Here is a 16658-nt window from a genome sequence, read left to right as displayed (position 1 = left end):
CACGTGGGGAAGACACGGGAAAATGCTGTGCATTCTAGACACTTATTGCACTATGACCGTATTCGCTCGCGCTTTCACAAAGGTTGCATGTGTTTGCAATTGTGATGTTTGGCCCGGCCCAGCCCAGTCTGCCCAAGACTAATAAAATTGGCAGAGGCTTAGCTTGGTTAAGCCCGGTAGATTGCGAAAGCAATACCCATGGCTACGCCCAGGTTCAGCTAATGTTCGGCTGGTGGTGGTACTTATGGATATGCTTGTTATGGTTCTTGGACTAAAATGTTAACCAATACCTACAAAGTGCAACTATCTTTCCCACGGTAGGAAATGAGGTAAAAAAGAAAGCAATTTGCATAATTTCTTAAACTAGCCCAGGATTTCTTAAACTAGCCCAGCATTAATGTTCAATATATAATTTCATGAAGAGCGCTCACTTTCAAATTTGAAAAAAATGTAGATACTGCATGAAGAAGTACGCACCTCACCCAGAGCCCATTCGTAGACTGTATTGCAGAGGCCAAAGCTGAACTGCTCCAAAAACTGCTCCTCAGGCTCAGCAAAGCCACACTCACGCTGCATTTTCCCAATTTTCAATGCAACTTCCTTAACTTTCTCTTTGGCCTGAAAAGAAAAGAAGACAAGGAACTGCATCCACAAACAAAGCAAGGCTTGGGTAAAAACAAAAATCAAGTAGGACAGACCAGCTGGCAATAAGCATTTGTTCAGCAATGCAACAAGGATACTAATACGGTGTCAGCATTGGCAGTCAAAGGAGAAAATCGACTGCATAAACTTGATAATGAATGGAAAAACCGCAGCCAAACTGTAAAAGCTCCTTTCAATTCAGGACTTGATATTGCATAAAGATGCAAGAAAAGGAAAAGCAAGAATGTCATACCCAAGTAAGGCTATGGAATTACAAAAACAAAAACCTTCAGCCTCTATGCAACTGTATTGCCCATGCCGATCAAAAGCGCATCAAGGACGGGATGGAAAAGAGACAGACATGCCCCGACTATGAAAAATGAATTTATTGATGAAACAGAATGCACATGTACAGTGCAAAGAACCAAACATGGCCTGAAATGTTTAAGGGGGGATGCTAGGCTAAAGGGTCAACTTTTGAATGGCTGTACCAATTTTCATAAAATTTTCTGGAGTGGCTTACCTTCCTCTTATTAGAATATATTCTAAATTTCATTGCCCTAGCACAAATAGGTAATAACTTGTAGCTGCTATACTGAACAAAGAGGTGTGTCAGCTTAGGAAAACTATCATTTCAAAAACAATGAAGATATACTAATTTTTTGTGATTGAATACCTTCTAGATAGTTCATCGTGCAGGATAAGGAGAATTGCGGGCTTTTTACGGCATTTTTGTAAAAATCCCTGCATTTGGTAAACAAACTTCATTTTTTTTTGTTGTCATTGTATGTAAGATGTCTCAATTTTTTTTAACTTGGAGAGTAATTAGTGATCTAAAAAGTGCCTTATCTCGTTCCCGACAAAAATATAGTCCAGAAACCACCTTGAAAGCCGCTTATAGCGAAAGAGTTTGGAAATGATAGTTTTCCTAAGGTTGTGTTTTTGCAAAAAGTGCGAACTTAGAAAAATGAGTTCAAACATTTCGGAACATGCTGTTTAATTTTCGGACCAAAAATAATTAATCAAAGTGCCCTGCTGCATACATAGGGCCCTCCTCTTCAACTCGACACTGCTATGTGGCGATTGCTTCGCTTCCCAAAGCTTCTCCGCGTCGAAGACTTTGTTGCAGGCATCTTCCTATCCCACCATCAACCACTCACTGATCGCAACAAACTCGCAGAAGCGCAAGAAAGATAACAAGCAGCATCGAACCTACTAAAGCAGTCTGGTTAGCCAGGCTATTTTTGGCGCAAAAACAGCGTTCGAAGGTCACTTGTCTTGTTTCGGCCAATCCAAGCTTCAGTTTCGGTTTTCCAGCCAATCCGCAATTGCCCGGCCCAAAATAAGGCTTTCCGTTTTTGTTTTTCTTTTTTAGTTGTGCGCTGTACTCTCGATAGCAGGTCATCTTTGGCTAGAAAGTGCGAAAAACAAACTTTCTAATGTGGTGTTCCACTCCGCGTTCGGTTTCTTGCCGCTTTGCGGCCGCGCGTTGAAAGCAGCGTTCATAGGCGCTTTCTGCAGCGAACGCGGTCCACCACCTCGTGAAAAAAATTCATTTTATTATTTTCTACGGCGCTGATGACTACCAAAATTGGTGAGAAGCTTCTTTGATAAATGCAGGATCCAAAATAGCAAAAAATAAAAAACACATTTTTTTCTTTTAAAATTGCGATTTTAGCCCCGCATCCCCCCTTAAGTCAGTGACACACGGCAGGTGAGAAAAGGCACTTCCTTGTCAGATATGGCAATAGAAGAATCGCCGATACAAGTCACACCTTTGTTACGAATAGAGAAAGCCTCCATGACGAAGATAGAAAAGGGCCTGCATTTTTATTTTTTGCCCTGAAATTTGTTTAGGTAAAAGGGATCATCTTATGTTCTCTTTCTTTCATGCTCGCATTTGTGCAACATGCAGCATGCATCTGAAATCCTTCCATTGACTTGTCTGACAAGGGTATCTTGCCTTTCGCATAGCACTGACAATCATTCCGGCTGAGTGAGGTTTCTTTTTTTCCACTGTATATATATGCACTGTGAAGAGGAATAAGTGCATGGAGAACATTTCAGTCAGTGGCATTGTTATCACTGCGCATGTTGGACCTGACTGTGTTCGCCACTGATCTTCCCAGTCTGAGTACCATCAAATAAACACCCATCTCATATTTGGTGGAGTGTCGCTGGCTAAAAACATCGATCCTGGAGCTCCGCAGCCGCACTCTTGTGACACTAACGATGCCTGAGAACATTAGACACGAAGCTGTGCAGGCGGGCCTGGCTGTCATCTATGCTGGCTCCCTTCGCCAGCGGGACCCAGCTATCTTCAGCTGGACAGACGACCATGATGTCGAAGATTGGCTCAGCTCCTATGAACGGGTGAGCCTTCACAACAAGTGGGACGACGACACAAAGCTTAACAACGTCATATTTTATCGTACCGGCATGGCTAATTTGTGGTACCGGAACCACGGAAAAACGAAAGCACAAAAGCCTCATAGTCACGAAAGCAAACAAGACTTACAAAAAAAAAAAGATGAAGGAAGCGACGGGAGATATTAGTTCCATGTGTGGTCTAGATATGAGAGTTCTTTTTGTGTTAGAGCAATCGACGGTGCGCTTATGCATGTACTCCCTTGTCTTGATATGTAAAAAGCCTCCGTGATTTCACGCTGAAGTCGTTCCTTATGAGTTGACAATATTTCTGCTTCCTCGTAAAGGGGCTCACATTTTTTCTTGCACAACGGCTTACACTCCGGCTTACAGTACGGCTTACAATCTTGACATCCCTTGCAATGGTCAACCAAATGCGAGGACTTTGACCCTGATAGCGATTTTTCGTGTTCCTTTAGCCGTACATTTACACAACGTCCTGTCTGACCTATGTAGGTCTTTCCACAGGAAACTGGCAGCTCGTATACCACCCCCGTTTTGCAACGAATGAACCCTGAAGCATGGCATAATTTAGATCTTTTCTTATTTTTGTTTTGTCCGTTCCGATTAGCCATCATTCTGCCTACTAAGCCACACACTTTCTTGAGCTTGTTTGGAGCGGAAAAGATTACCTTTACACCATAGCGTTTGGCCACGTTGCTGAGATTGTGTGAAAGTCGATGCTTGTATGGTATCACCACCTTTTTCTTTTTTGCCATATCGTCAGATGACTTCTTTGGTGCGTTACCTTTTACCCAGCGGATAAGTTTATCACATGCGAACCTGATTGCGCTGTCCGGATATCCTCATACATCAGGATATCCGGACAGCGCAATCAGGTTCGCATGTGATAAACTTATCCGCTGGGTAAAAGGTAACGCACCAAAGAAGTCATCTGACGATATGGCAAAAAAGAAAAAGGTGGTGATACCATACAAGCATCGACTTTCACACAATCTCAGCAACGTGGCCAAACGCTATGGTGTAAAGGTAATCTTTTCCGCTCCAAACAAGCTCAAGAAAGTGTGTGGCTTAGTAGGCAGAATGATGGCTAATCGGAACGGACAAAACAAAAATAAGAAAAGATCTAAATTATGCCATGCTTCAGGGTTCATTCGTTGCAAAACGGGGGTGGTATACGAGCTGCCAGTTTCCTGTGGAAAGACCTACATAGGTCAGACAGGACGTTGTGTAAATGTACGGCTAAAGGAACACGAAAAATCGCTATCAGGGTCAAAGTCCTCGCATTTGGTTGACCATTGCAAGGGATGTCAAGATTGTAAGCCGTACTGTAAGCCGGAGTGTAAGCCGTTGTGCAAGAAAAAATGTGAGCCCCTTTACGAGGAAGCAGAAATATTGTCAACTCATAAGGAACGACTTCAGCGTGAAATCACGGAGGCTTTTTACATATCAAGACAAGGGAGTACATGCATAAGCGCACCGTCGATTGCTCTAACACAAAAAGAACTCTCATATCTAGACCACACATGGAACTAATATCTCCCGTCGCTTCCTTCATCTTTTTTTTTTTTTTTTTGTAAGTCTTGTTTGCTTTCGTGACTATGAGGCTTTTGTGCTTTCGTTTTTACATCTTATCTTAGTCAGTAAGCACCCCCACCAGCTGTATCATGCCCTACACTTTTCCTGTACTTGATGCTATCCCTTTTGTTTCTTGTGTTTTAGTTTCGCGAGATGGGTATTTATTCCGTGTTTTTCAATAAAAAGTTTAGTTGTGAAAAAGCGCTCGTGTTGTGTCCTTCTACTCTTGGTCCTCGTTTTTCGCGCTACCTTCAAAATGAACCAGATTCAACTCGCCCAACTTTCAACCTTACTACAAGTGGAATCGTTTGCTGGACTGATGCCTGCCACTGACAGCTCCTCCCTACTGCAGCAGATTTTATTCGGGAAGAGGTGGCGCGTCAGCTTTCCCTTCTCCCTAGCCTATAAGAAATGCCACTGTATTTGACCCCTGCTACCCGTCAAATTATTCAAAAGGCTGACGTAGTCTCGTCCTCCCATCCACCACCGCCTGTCACCACTCCGCTATCTTATGCCGACATCCCACAACTTGTTACTGCTCCCGTGACTTACGCAGATGTCGCCCCAAGACTTGTCGCCATTCCACCAACTTACGCCAAAATCGCCGCAAACCTCGACTGCCTATATACAGTGCGATGTCAGTGCATGTACAAGCGCCAACATCATCATATCGTCGACCAACTCCACGAGTAAGCAACCCAGGGTGTACAAAGCTTCCAGGTACTGGTCTCCATCGCGTGAGTACTCCGCATGTGACGAGCAATCAAGTTATTTTTCTCTAGAACGCTCTGCCCTCTCGAGCCGCAGTTCCCCTTCGCCACGACGCCTCTCCATTTCTCCAATGCGACGTCGCCAGAATAATCAAGAGGAAAACTAGGTGCCGTAGTTCTCGAGGCAAGAACTGCGTTCCCTTCAAACTTTCAAAGACCTCTTCGTTCACCTGTCAACCTTATAGAAGTTTTGGTTGAGGGCATTTCTGTCATGGCTCTTATCGACACCGGTGCCGCAATTTCAGTAATGGACGTTAATCTTTGTCGCTCGCTAAAGAAAGTGTAGAAGCAAGTTTCAAGACTCTCTCTGTGCACAGCCACTGCTGAACACATTACGCCGTCAGCAGCATGCACCGCTTGAGTCATGATCCAGGACTCATTTCATATCATCGAGTTTGTCGTGCTGCCCTCTTGCTCATATGTGCTTATCTTAGGTTGGGATTTCCTGTCGCATCACGCTGCTATTATCGATTGTGCTTGCGCTGAAGTGGGGTTCTCGACTTTGCCCAATGCCTAGCCAGACGCTGCTCCATCAAATTCCTGTGCTAAAGCCCTCGTCGCCGAAAATATCGACCTTCCTCCCTGCTCCTCTGTGTTTGTTCGTGTCGCTTGTGCCTCTGTTAGTGACGACACCGTTCTCTTCAAACCAGCCCATACTTTCCTGCGCTGCAAGTGCCTTCCATAGCCCTACGCTGTGTTCGCTATTTCCGCTGGCCTTTCCATGTTATGGGTCTCTAACCCATTCAACTCCCCTACTGCTTTACGCCATGGTGAATGCCTCGGCAGTATCCAGCCAATCGTATCTCTTCTGATCTCTGAGAAACCTGGCGATGCGCCGCAGTCTGCCGTGACTTCGCTCAGCCCCCCTTCACCTGCGCCCGCTCCCCCCTCTACAGACTTGTTCCTCCGTTCCATCGACGCCGATCTTCCTCCAGTGCAGCGCACTCAGCTTTTGAACCTACTACATCACTTTCACTTCCCCTTCGACTCTCATCAAAGTTGTTTCGGTCAAACTTCTACAGTCACTCATCGCATCGACACCGGCACCCAAGCACCACTGCAACAGCGCCCCTATCATGTGTTTGCAACCAAACGCCAGGCTATTGAAGAGCAAGTCGACCTAATGCTCCAGAATGGCATGATTCAGCCCTCAAGCAGCCCTTGGGCGTCACCTGTTGTCCTCGTAAAAAAAAGAAAGATGGTTCTATCCGCTTCTGTGTCGATTATTGCTGCCTTAATAAGATTACGCGCAAGGATGTCTACCCTCTCCCGCGTATCGACGCTCTCGATTGTTTGCAAGGCGCTGAGCTCTTCCCTAGATTTACGTTTCGGGTACTGGCAGGTTCCCTTGAAAGCGGCTGATCGCCCCAAAATCGCCTTTGTAACTCCCGATGGCTTGTACGAATTTACAGTTACGCCGTTTGGCTTTTGTAACGCTCCGGCAACATTTGAGCGGATGATGGACACTATTTCGCGTGGCCTAAAGTGGAAGACATGCCTATGCTACCTCGACGACATTGTCTTTTCTCCTGACTTTGACACACACCTCTACCGTCTGAAGCACGTTTTCACCAGCCTATCTGATGCCGGACTGCAGCTGAATTTAAAAAAATACCATTTTGCCGCCTGCCTACTCACCATTCTCGGCCACGTTGTCTCCAAAGAAGGTGTATCCCCAGACCCCGCCAAACTTCGTGCCGTAGCAGCCTTTCCCAAACAGACTTCCATCAGAGATCTACGTAGCTTCCTCGGGCTGTGCTCTTACTTTCGTCGCTTTATTAGAAATTTTGCTTCCATCGCTGCTCCCTTGACAGAGCTTCTGTCCAGCAGTTCCGACCTTTAGTCGCCAACGTGCGACAATGCCTTCAATGCTTCACGCCGCACCCTCACGGCACCGTCTGTCCTGCGTCACTTCGACCCCGCAGTGCCTACCGAGGTCCACACAGGTGCACACGAACACCAGTGGTGTTGGTCAAGGCGCTGTGCTCGCTCAGTGCAAATCAGGCTATACTGAATAGGTGGTTGCCTATGCTAGCCATACACTCCGCTTTTCCCGCCACCACCCACCGCCGGTTTTGGAACTTGTATCGGCAGTCGGTGGCGGCAACGATGTCCATCAGCATGATGTACTTGGCCTTCTTGTCAAGACCCGTATTCAATTACTTTGTTACTGAAAAAGCGTGCTTAGCGATTATTTGAGCTCTTACTTAATTCCGCCCTTACCTCTATGGTCGCCATTTTGAGGTAGTGATGGACAACCATGAGCTTTGCTGGCTTTCCTGACTGAAAGACCCCTCCGGCAGACTGGCAAGATGGGCTGTTCGCCTTCAGGAACATGATGTCCGCGTTGTTTACCACTCTGGCCGCAAGCATCATGGCACCGATGCACTTTCCCGCTGCCCCCTTACTGCTGAGGTCGCGAGCCTTTCCTCTTCCGACTATTCTCTGCCATCGCTTCACATCAATGACAGGTCGTCACCGCAGCGGCAAGATTCTTGGATAACTTTTCTCCTCGATTTTATCTCCAATCTTACAGCTGCTACTTCATCGCGTGCTCTTCGCCGCCATGCTTCCCACTTCACCATTCGCGATAACCTCCTCTACTGCCGCAACTACTGTGCAGATGGTCGCAAGTGGTTGCTAGTTATTCCCCGGCAGCTACATTTGCAAATCTGTGACTATTCCCAAGCTGACCCACAATCTGGTCATGCGGGCGTCTTCAAGACATAAACTCATCTCCAGCGGCGTTACTTCTGGCGGGGCATGCACACCTTTGTACTCAACCACGTTCGCTCATACCTCACCTGTCAACGTCGCAAGCCATCTTTTCAACGTTCTGCTGGAGAGTTGCTGCCACTACCCTGCCCACCACGCCCTTTCGACAGCGTCGGCACTGATTTGTACGGGCCACTTCCCTACACTACAGCTGGCAACCGCCGGGCTATCGTAGCCGTTGATCATCTGACGAGGTATGCAGAAACCGCCGGCCTTCCATCTGCCACAATGTCAGAAGTACCTTCCTTCCTTTTGCAGTGATTTGTCCTTCACCACAGCGCACCTCGAGAGTTTTCTTGAGTGACGTGAAAGCCTTGCTCACCAAGTGCAACATTATTCATAGAGCCACCTCCGCCTATTATCCCCAGACTAATGGCCTCACTGAGCGTTTCAATCGTACCCTTGGCGACATGCTCTCTATGCACGTCACCTCCAACCACTCAAATTGGTACCTTGTCTTTCCGTATGTCACTTACGCTTACAATACCGCAACACAGTCTACTACTGGCTTCTCTTGTTTTTTTCCTCCTCTACAGCCATCACCCCTCTGCTACAATCGACACCATACTCCCGTATTAGCCAGACATATCAAAGTATACTCCTGCGTGTCGAGCAGCCCAGCATGTGGAAGACTGTCGACAAATTGCCCGCGCATTCACGGCAAACACCCAGTACCGCCATAAATCCAGCCATGACAACCAACACTCTGGCGCTCTTGTGTGGCTGTGGATACCTTCCAATGCCCCTGGACTGTCTTTGAAATTTCTTGCTAGGTACCATGGCCCATACCGTGTTTTGGAGCGCACCTCTCAGGTTAATTATGTGGTGGAACCTCTTACTCCGTCTCAATCTACGCAGGCGCGGACGTGAGATTGTTCACGTCCAGCGCCTCACACCCTATTAAGACCCTGCCGTCTTGCTCATGCCTTAAGTCGCCAGAATGGCTCCTCTTTGTCCTGCGGGTAATTGTAAAGAGGAAGAAATGCACGGGAACATTTCATTCAGTGGCATCATCATCGCTGCGCGTGTTGAACCTGACTGTGTTCGCTGTCGCTGTGTTCGTCACTCTTCCCAGTCCGAATACCATCAAATAAACCTCCATCTTACAGCATCTGTTTTTCTTTCAGCCAATTCAATTATTAGTTGGTGCCTGTCTACTTTATCTTTGATGTGCTATTGAGGAATATGAATAAGTACCAACATGCCAAAATTTCGCCTTTAATCAAAATAGATTGTTAACTGGCAATTCGGTTATTTTCATCTTCCTGTCGTGCCCTAATATTAAAACTGTCATTAAATATTGTTTTGATCACTTTATACCCAAGCCAGAAAATAAATTTATAATTTTCAATTTTAATTACCACGCAGGACTAATCAGTTGCATAACATGTAGTGCCGCCAATTTTTTTGTGAACAATTGCAACTGCACAGAGGATTCTATTATATTCCAAGTTGTTAACAATGTTGAAAGTTTTCCAAAAAGTTCCGCCTCAGATGTTACACATATATGAGAAGTGTGGCACTTTTGAGATCTGATCCCTAGTAAGTGATTAATTGGCACAAGTACCATCACTGACTTTTTCTCCTTTGTGAGTGCCACAATGTCAGTTTGTGTGCAGTGTCCCCACGCGACGCTTATATATTGTTTTGTGTTGTGCTAGCCACGCCTGGCTACCGAGGAAGCAGTGCACATGGAAATAAACAAGCAGTTCGTTTTTCAGTTCTTGGCTTGGCGCGCCACGAACTACAGCCCAGCCATCCATGCTAACATCTGGCGATGAGGACGAAAGGAATTTTCAAGCAAGTTTTCGCTCCAGTATCGCCCCGCTCCTCCATCTGTAAACATGCCAAACTACGCCAGCTTCAAGTCGTTTAAAGGGACACTGCAGTACTTTTTGCAGAAATCGAGGTTTTAATGGCTTATAACAGTTTCTTATGCCTATCTAATTCTAACTCGACCATCTAATTAAATTTAGGCAGAAACAAGAGCCAATTGTCATTTTTTTTTTTTCAGTTAAAATATGCGACCGGTACTGCTGGCACCTCAAGAGACGCCACGGGCCGCGCCGCCACCTGCGATTGGTCGAGCTGTCGTGACGTCGTCCTGAGGACCTGAGACGCTGCCGATATGCATCCTGCACTGCGCGGCATGTAGATCGCAGCAGTCACAGCTCTCTGCGACGTTATAAAAGCTGTTGCGGCACGCGGTCGTATGTATACGCACCAGATACGGCTGCAAACGACGCAGCATCAACGAAGCGAAAGCCAGCTATCAGCGTCTACTGGCATCGAAATGCGACTCTGGCATGTAAAACGGCATTTTGTAAAGCTGCATATGTTTTTATTAGCCGAAATTTGATGTATTTGATGATTTGATGATGTAGTAGAGAAGTGACAAAATCCGTTGAGGTGTTTGCTTGTTGCCTGGCTAGCTGCGTGCGAACCGAGTACTTGATGTATTCTTGATAGTGGTGTAGAGTGTTTTCGGTTCTCTCGAGACATGGCGAGACCGATAATTCCGAACTGCATGTTCCAGCCACCTATTTTGAACATTGCATCACTTCCCGAAATGTTTACATACAAATAAGATTCAGTTACCAGCAAAATAGTGTCATCACTGCTGCGCTTGCTGGTATTGAAGCTTGGTCGCACTTTTTTCCTTGGAGGTTTGTGCTACAGCTCAGTGTTCAGCGAAAGTTACGCCCAAGCTAGCAGAGCACCACTGAAGAGCCGGCGGTGGTAAATTTGCCATCGATGCCAAACTCGACATGTTAAAATGATTCCAGTGCAGAAAATAGTGCGCGTAGGTATCCAGAACATGAGGCGCTAGACGTGAGAGCAGGCAGCAAGCTCCAATGGTCAAGAATTTGTAATTGTTAGAATGGCAGCAATGGCTTGTACGCTTCAAAACTCAAGTCCCAACCTTATGAATGCGATCATCACATAACAGGCAAAAATGTTTGAAAGCTACCTTGTCTTCGGCGTGACTGAATGGTTAGCGTAGAGAGCTACGGAGTAAGAGGTACAGAGTTCGAAGCGCACTAGTGATGCAGTTTCTTTTTTTGCTAGTTCTTTTTAGCGTTTTTTAATGTAATTGAAGTGCTTCATTACTTTTTATCCAAGACATTTTTTTTTCTCAGGGCGACCAGTGCCACCAGTGCAGCACGTGCCAGTATGCCGCGCCCCATTACGCCCAGTCTCCAGCGTCATACTGGGCCCATAATCAGGTATGGCACTGGGGCGCTGGGATCCAGCGACACTGGTTTTTGCAATAGGGATGCGGCAGTGGAATATGCTATTTTCACTTTCATATGTGCTTTGATCCACAGCAGTATGTTCGCAATATTGCTTTGTATGGTTATGCTCGAGTGGTAACTATACGGGAAGCTTGACGCAACAGATAGTCTAGGCTCGCAGCCGCTGGTGGAAACCCTCCTTCCGAAAGGAAACTGCCCAAATTCGCTTGTGGTCAATAAAAAAAAAAAAGATCGGGTACATGCCCGCTGCTAGTCTGCGATTTTTTTTCCCGCGAATAATCATATTTTCACTTAGGGCATTATATTATTTCACAATAGGTGCTAGAAAATAGCTCTGCCAGGTGCACTGCAGTTGCTCAGAGAATACAACATACTGAATTCAGCAATTATTGCAGTTTCCACTGCCCAGTAATATGGTCAGCGTAAACTTGTCGCTTTTCACAGAAGCGACCCACTGCGCTCAGATCTTTTTGTCTTGCGGGAACTTGTGGAAACTGACATCGTCGCGGCCGAAGGTGCTCGTACACCAGAAGGCACAGCAGTACCGCATGTTGGGACGAGTGTTCAACTCAAGCGACACGTTGAACTTCCGCAACCTCGAAACACGAGCAACAACACAGGCTAAAAATGCACTCAGGCTGCTGGGAGTGCTTGGCCTATCCTCACGGTGACTGCACGCACGCCAGCGTGGGTGAGGTTTCTCTCTTCACTCTCCTCCTCTCTTGTGCCGTCGCAGGCCGTGGGAAGTTTGGACGATGCACTTTCAATTGGCGATTGCTCTGGTGTTTTCGCAATAATCATAAAAATAACTTCACAAAATCTGACCAACAATGAGTCTACTTCAGTACAGTGGAAGGTGAGCAAGTCTGAAAACCACTGCAGTTTCCCTTTAAGGGGGGAGACGACGACTGGCCATGTTATGTAGTTACTGCATTAATACCGTTTCTTGGGCTAGTTGGTTCATATTTGTACTGGGAAGCGCCTTTGTCCCATCTTCTTTCTTGTGGTGTGTTTATTTCGGCGCAGTTTTTCACAGTACATGTTATGTAGACAGGCTGAAAGCATTCTTCGTAGCGAATTATGTCGCCGAAGCAAAACGAATGTTCGTCTTTATCAGCTACTGTGGGCAGAAAATGTAAGCACTGCTCCACAACTTGTGCACCATCCCCACGCAGCACTGATAGTTTTCTGTTGTGCTGGCCATGCCTGGCTACCGAGCGAGCGGCGCACGTGGAAATAAACAAGCAGTTAGTTTTTGAGTTCTCGGCTTGGCGCAACATGTCATCCTTCACGGGCATGATGGCCTTCACGGGCAGCCACCAACTACAACCAGGCCATCCACATTCATAAGAGGGAGCTTCAGTTTATCCTCAAATTTGTTTGCTTTAACGTCTGTGTGTCTGCTTGCATAATCTACTTGGCTGCTACAAATTCCACTCACTCTTGTCAAAAGCATACACGAATAACAACCACTGAACAATTTGGTGGTACCAGTGAGAAGTGTACAGAAAATGCAGGTGCAACCAGCAGTAAAATACCAAGCCAAAATACCAAGCCAATCACAGATTAAAAGTCAAATGTTCTTCTCAGATGCATTAACTTCTAAATGGTAACAATCCCCATTTCAGTCTCTTACCGCTAGCGTTACAGTTTGTATTCCTTTTTTATTTTTTAATTTTTGTTCTTCGACACTGATATGTTCAAAGAGCCCCGTGAGCGGTGCAATTGCGTAGAGCAGCGGCCACCTGCGTTCGAGATGAAACAGTAGCCCGACACTAGAGATTGGTGCTATGCATGTGGCAATATATTTTCGTTTGTTCTTGTCATCTTTATGCAAGAGATGATTTTTCAATATAGTTGTGATGTTTGTAGGTGTGCAGCGGAGCTTTTGAAATAAGCGAGCAGAGCGCTCTAGAAGCAACGATAAAAGAAAAAAATAATGAAGGTACATTGAGTGGGTCGGAACCGCACCGTGAACCAGTTCGGAACAGTTCCTACGATTTGTTCCTGTTCGTGTTCAGTTCCAAGATAGCATAAAAAATTCGGGTTCGCTTCGTTTTCATATCCGGGCGAAAAATCGGGTTCAGTTCCAGTTTTCAGTTCGATTCGACACCTTGCTTGTTGGGACTCTCCTTGGTCTCAATCAATGAAAAGCACGCTCAAAGGCGAACCTGACTGAAACGCTGCGGCAGCTGCGCTGCCACAAAAGAATGTTACATACCCTACACAGCATCAGTATCTTTTTTTACATCTCAGCACCACACATTGTACAGGGCGATCATCATTTTGACTGCCGAAAAACTAGTTGCTGAACTGATTACTGTTGTCTAAATAACTTAATCCAGAAGATGTTTTGATTCTGTTAAGTTTATGCTTTGTTTTCACCTTATGGTGAGTGCTGGGCTGCTGCTCTAAATGCTCTTTGGCATTCCTATGGTCACTCACGAATCTCACTGAAACAATGTTATTCGAGTTCAATCGTCATTGAAAACCGCCGTGTGGCAGTGGCTGATACCCATCGAATTCGATCTCCATCGACTCAATGGGCATTGAAACTGCCCGTGTGACAGGATTATAACTTGAACAGCACTTTAAGTCCTGCAAGCTGTAGGCAAGAAAGCTAACCTACACTGTTATACAGCACATCTGACATGCTGTATGAGATGCAGTAAGCTTTCATTTCTGTCGCCTGCTTTTTGCCTTGATCCTTGTGGCATAAAATATGCAGTTTCTGGGTTTTCATAGATGTAGACTACGTAGAATAAAAAAAGGTGTACACGGGTCACAGCTTCACACATTTCACTACCTTCCACAAGGGCCATTTTCATCCCTGCACCTTGCGATCGAAAATCACAGGAGCACTTGTGCCCACCCACTTTTTTTAGCCATAGTGTTCGTAACCAGCTGTCGAGTGCACTGTGGCACAATGCAGTGACGCTCCACATGGTGCTGTGCTTTTCTGTGGTCTAACGAGTGCACAGGGGCTGCTCTTGATGGCCTTTTACATAAAATATAGCACAGCCATGCGTATACTTTTGCTGAATGCTGGCAGTCAATTTATTTTAACGAAGTAAGAACAAGGCGACTGATGTCACCAATTCAAAAAGTTTTGACTGGTTAGAGCTTCCTGAAAACAGTATTAAATCATGAATTCAAGTGAGCTGATAATTTCATAATACACGAACCTTTGGAGAGTCTGAACACACACTTTGAATAAGTGTGCTGCAAATCAGATAGCAAATAACACATGCAAACAATTTGGAAATTTGCATATTCACACATCCCTCATTGCTAGATTTCTTTGGCCAAGACAGCAAATGCTTACCTTCTTCAGGTTGACGTAGACTTCTTGCTCATCGTCTGTGCGCTGCTCATACACGAAGCAGGCAAAAAGGCCAGCCACTTCAGCGGGACCCAAGTCGTGCACTGCATCCTCGACCAGCAACTCTGCAAGCATCACTTCATGACTGGAAAGGGCACGTGCCACTCGACCCTTCAGCGTCAGAACACCATCCTCCGTCATGAAACCAAGTTTCTTCAACACGAGCACATGTTGGTGGAAGTCCGGCATGGAGGCAAGGCTCTCCTCTGACAGCTGGTGCCGTAGCTTCTGCACCTCCTCGGACAGCTTCCAATGCTGGTACTCCTGCTCAAACTGTCCGGCCAAGAAGTCAACATTTAGCGCGAACCTGAGCAAGCGCTCATTACTACACCAGCTTAAAATCTTTAACCCTTTAACTGCCAAGTCAGAGCTGTACTCAACATGGGAGTCCATGTCAATGTCACCAATGCAGAGTCACACATCAATTGCGTTAGTTGTAATTTTCAAGCTTAGAGGGAAGTAGCTGGCCACAAAAAACCCCATTTGGTGCCTTTTATGCATGTGAAGCCTGGCAACAGTAATTTCATAATGGCGCTACATATGAAGAATGCCAATGATGGTGATGTTCTTGGAGCAGTTCTGACAGCATTGTTGCTGACAATCCCGAATTGCTGTTTGGCAGTGAGTCTGACTTTGTTTTTAAACTGGATATTGCTCCAGATGATCCCAACAGCAATGGCAATGCGAATGTGGTGCTAGGACTGCTAATTGGAATTTGTGCCATACACTGCTTCAAGATCTACATAAAGTGACTACTAATCACGAAAACTCGTTCATGTTAGAACGAAACAACATCTATGCCTCTTTCACTGTGCTGCAGTGCATTGCATCAAATAAATACTTTGCGTTTCAGTATGCCGTGACCCATTACTGCGGCATGCATTGAGAGAAAGCCGCTCTCAACAGGAGCTTGTTCTCTTTTAAATTTTTTTATGGTAATTCTAACTCAATGATGGAATATATTTTCAGAATCAGAATTGTCGAAAAAAATTATTACTTGAAAAAAATTTGCAATTTCGGTATGTTTTTCGGAAGTTAAATTGGCGGTTAAAGAGTTATTGCACAAACACAAAACAATCAGCAAAAAGCATAATGTTTAAGGGTTGGGGGGACGCGACCTTTGAAAACCGAAAAATCGCGAAACAGTCGATTTTTGGAAGATTATATATTCCGGTAGTATGCCTTATAAACTACCATTTCTGTAATTATCAATGCCCAACTCGCCGTAGAAATACTCGAAATTAATTATTTAACAAGCGGCGCAGCAAGCAAGCGCCGAAAATTCCCAAACTTCGCGCGCGCGCCATTCCTCTCCCGCCGAACTGAGCGCCGCCATCTTAGTCTTGTTTTGTTTGTGAATTCTTGCGCTTTCTTCTGCCACCCTCGGCGGCGGCGACGGTGGCGCGGTCGAGGCGTGGCTTGCTACCGATTAGGAGTCTCGTGGCGGCTTTCAAGTTTCCCGCGCTCAAATTCAAGGCTGCGATTGGGCAAAGCGCGCGCTCCGCGAGAACGCGGGGGATCGGCGACTACTATTGGCTGCTGCGGCCGCTGACGCGTCGGTCTCCGCCGGCTACCTCCCCGCGTCGTCTGCTACGGCTCTCTGCCTGCTGTCGTTGTTGGCTGTCTGTACTTCGTGCGTTTCGCCATTTTTGCGATCACCGGATTTACGATCTCTCGTCGTGCCCTCTGAACGGTTTCGTGCAACGTGTTAAACGTTGCGTGGTCGCTCACGATGCCTCGAGATGAGACACGCGTTCAGTGCAGACTTGGCTAGCTTTTTATTATTATTATTTTTTTTTTTTTTATTTCGGCGCTTACGCCGCGGAAGATAACCCGGGAAGTTGATTGCCGCGTTTGGGCTGCTCC

At 46.0% G+C, this 16658-nt stretch overlaps 1 protein-coding gene across 3 annotated transcripts in view; it reads right to left on the bottom strand.

Annotated features, from left to right (window-relative positions):
* LOC146192617 (superkiller complex protein 2-like) overlaps positions 1 to 16658 on the bottom strand; it is a 131683-nt gene that overhangs the window by 14529 nt on the left and 100496 nt on the right. For all 3 annotated transcript variants that reach the window (XM_084602511.1, XM_084602512.1, XM_084602513.1), the window contains exons 21-22: positions 14736 to 15065; positions 478 to 618 (exon numbers count right to left, since the gene is read on the bottom strand). In XM_084602511.1, coding sequence (XP_084458637.1) covers positions 478 to 618; positions 14736 to 15065 — 471 coding nt within the window. The remainder of the gene's footprint in view (positions 1 to 477; positions 619 to 14735; positions 15066 to 16658) is intronic.

Source organism: Amblyomma maculatum, chromosome 4 (assembly GCF_055883805.1).
Source record: "Amblyomma maculatum isolate TAMU_Amacu chromosome 4, ASM5588380v1, whole genome shotgun sequence".
Taxonomy (NCBI): Eukaryota; Metazoa; Arthropoda; class Arachnida; order Ixodida; family Ixodidae; genus Amblyomma; species Amblyomma maculatum.
Note: the sequence above shows the minus strand (reverse complement) of the source record. Positions and strands in the feature narration are given on the sequence as shown.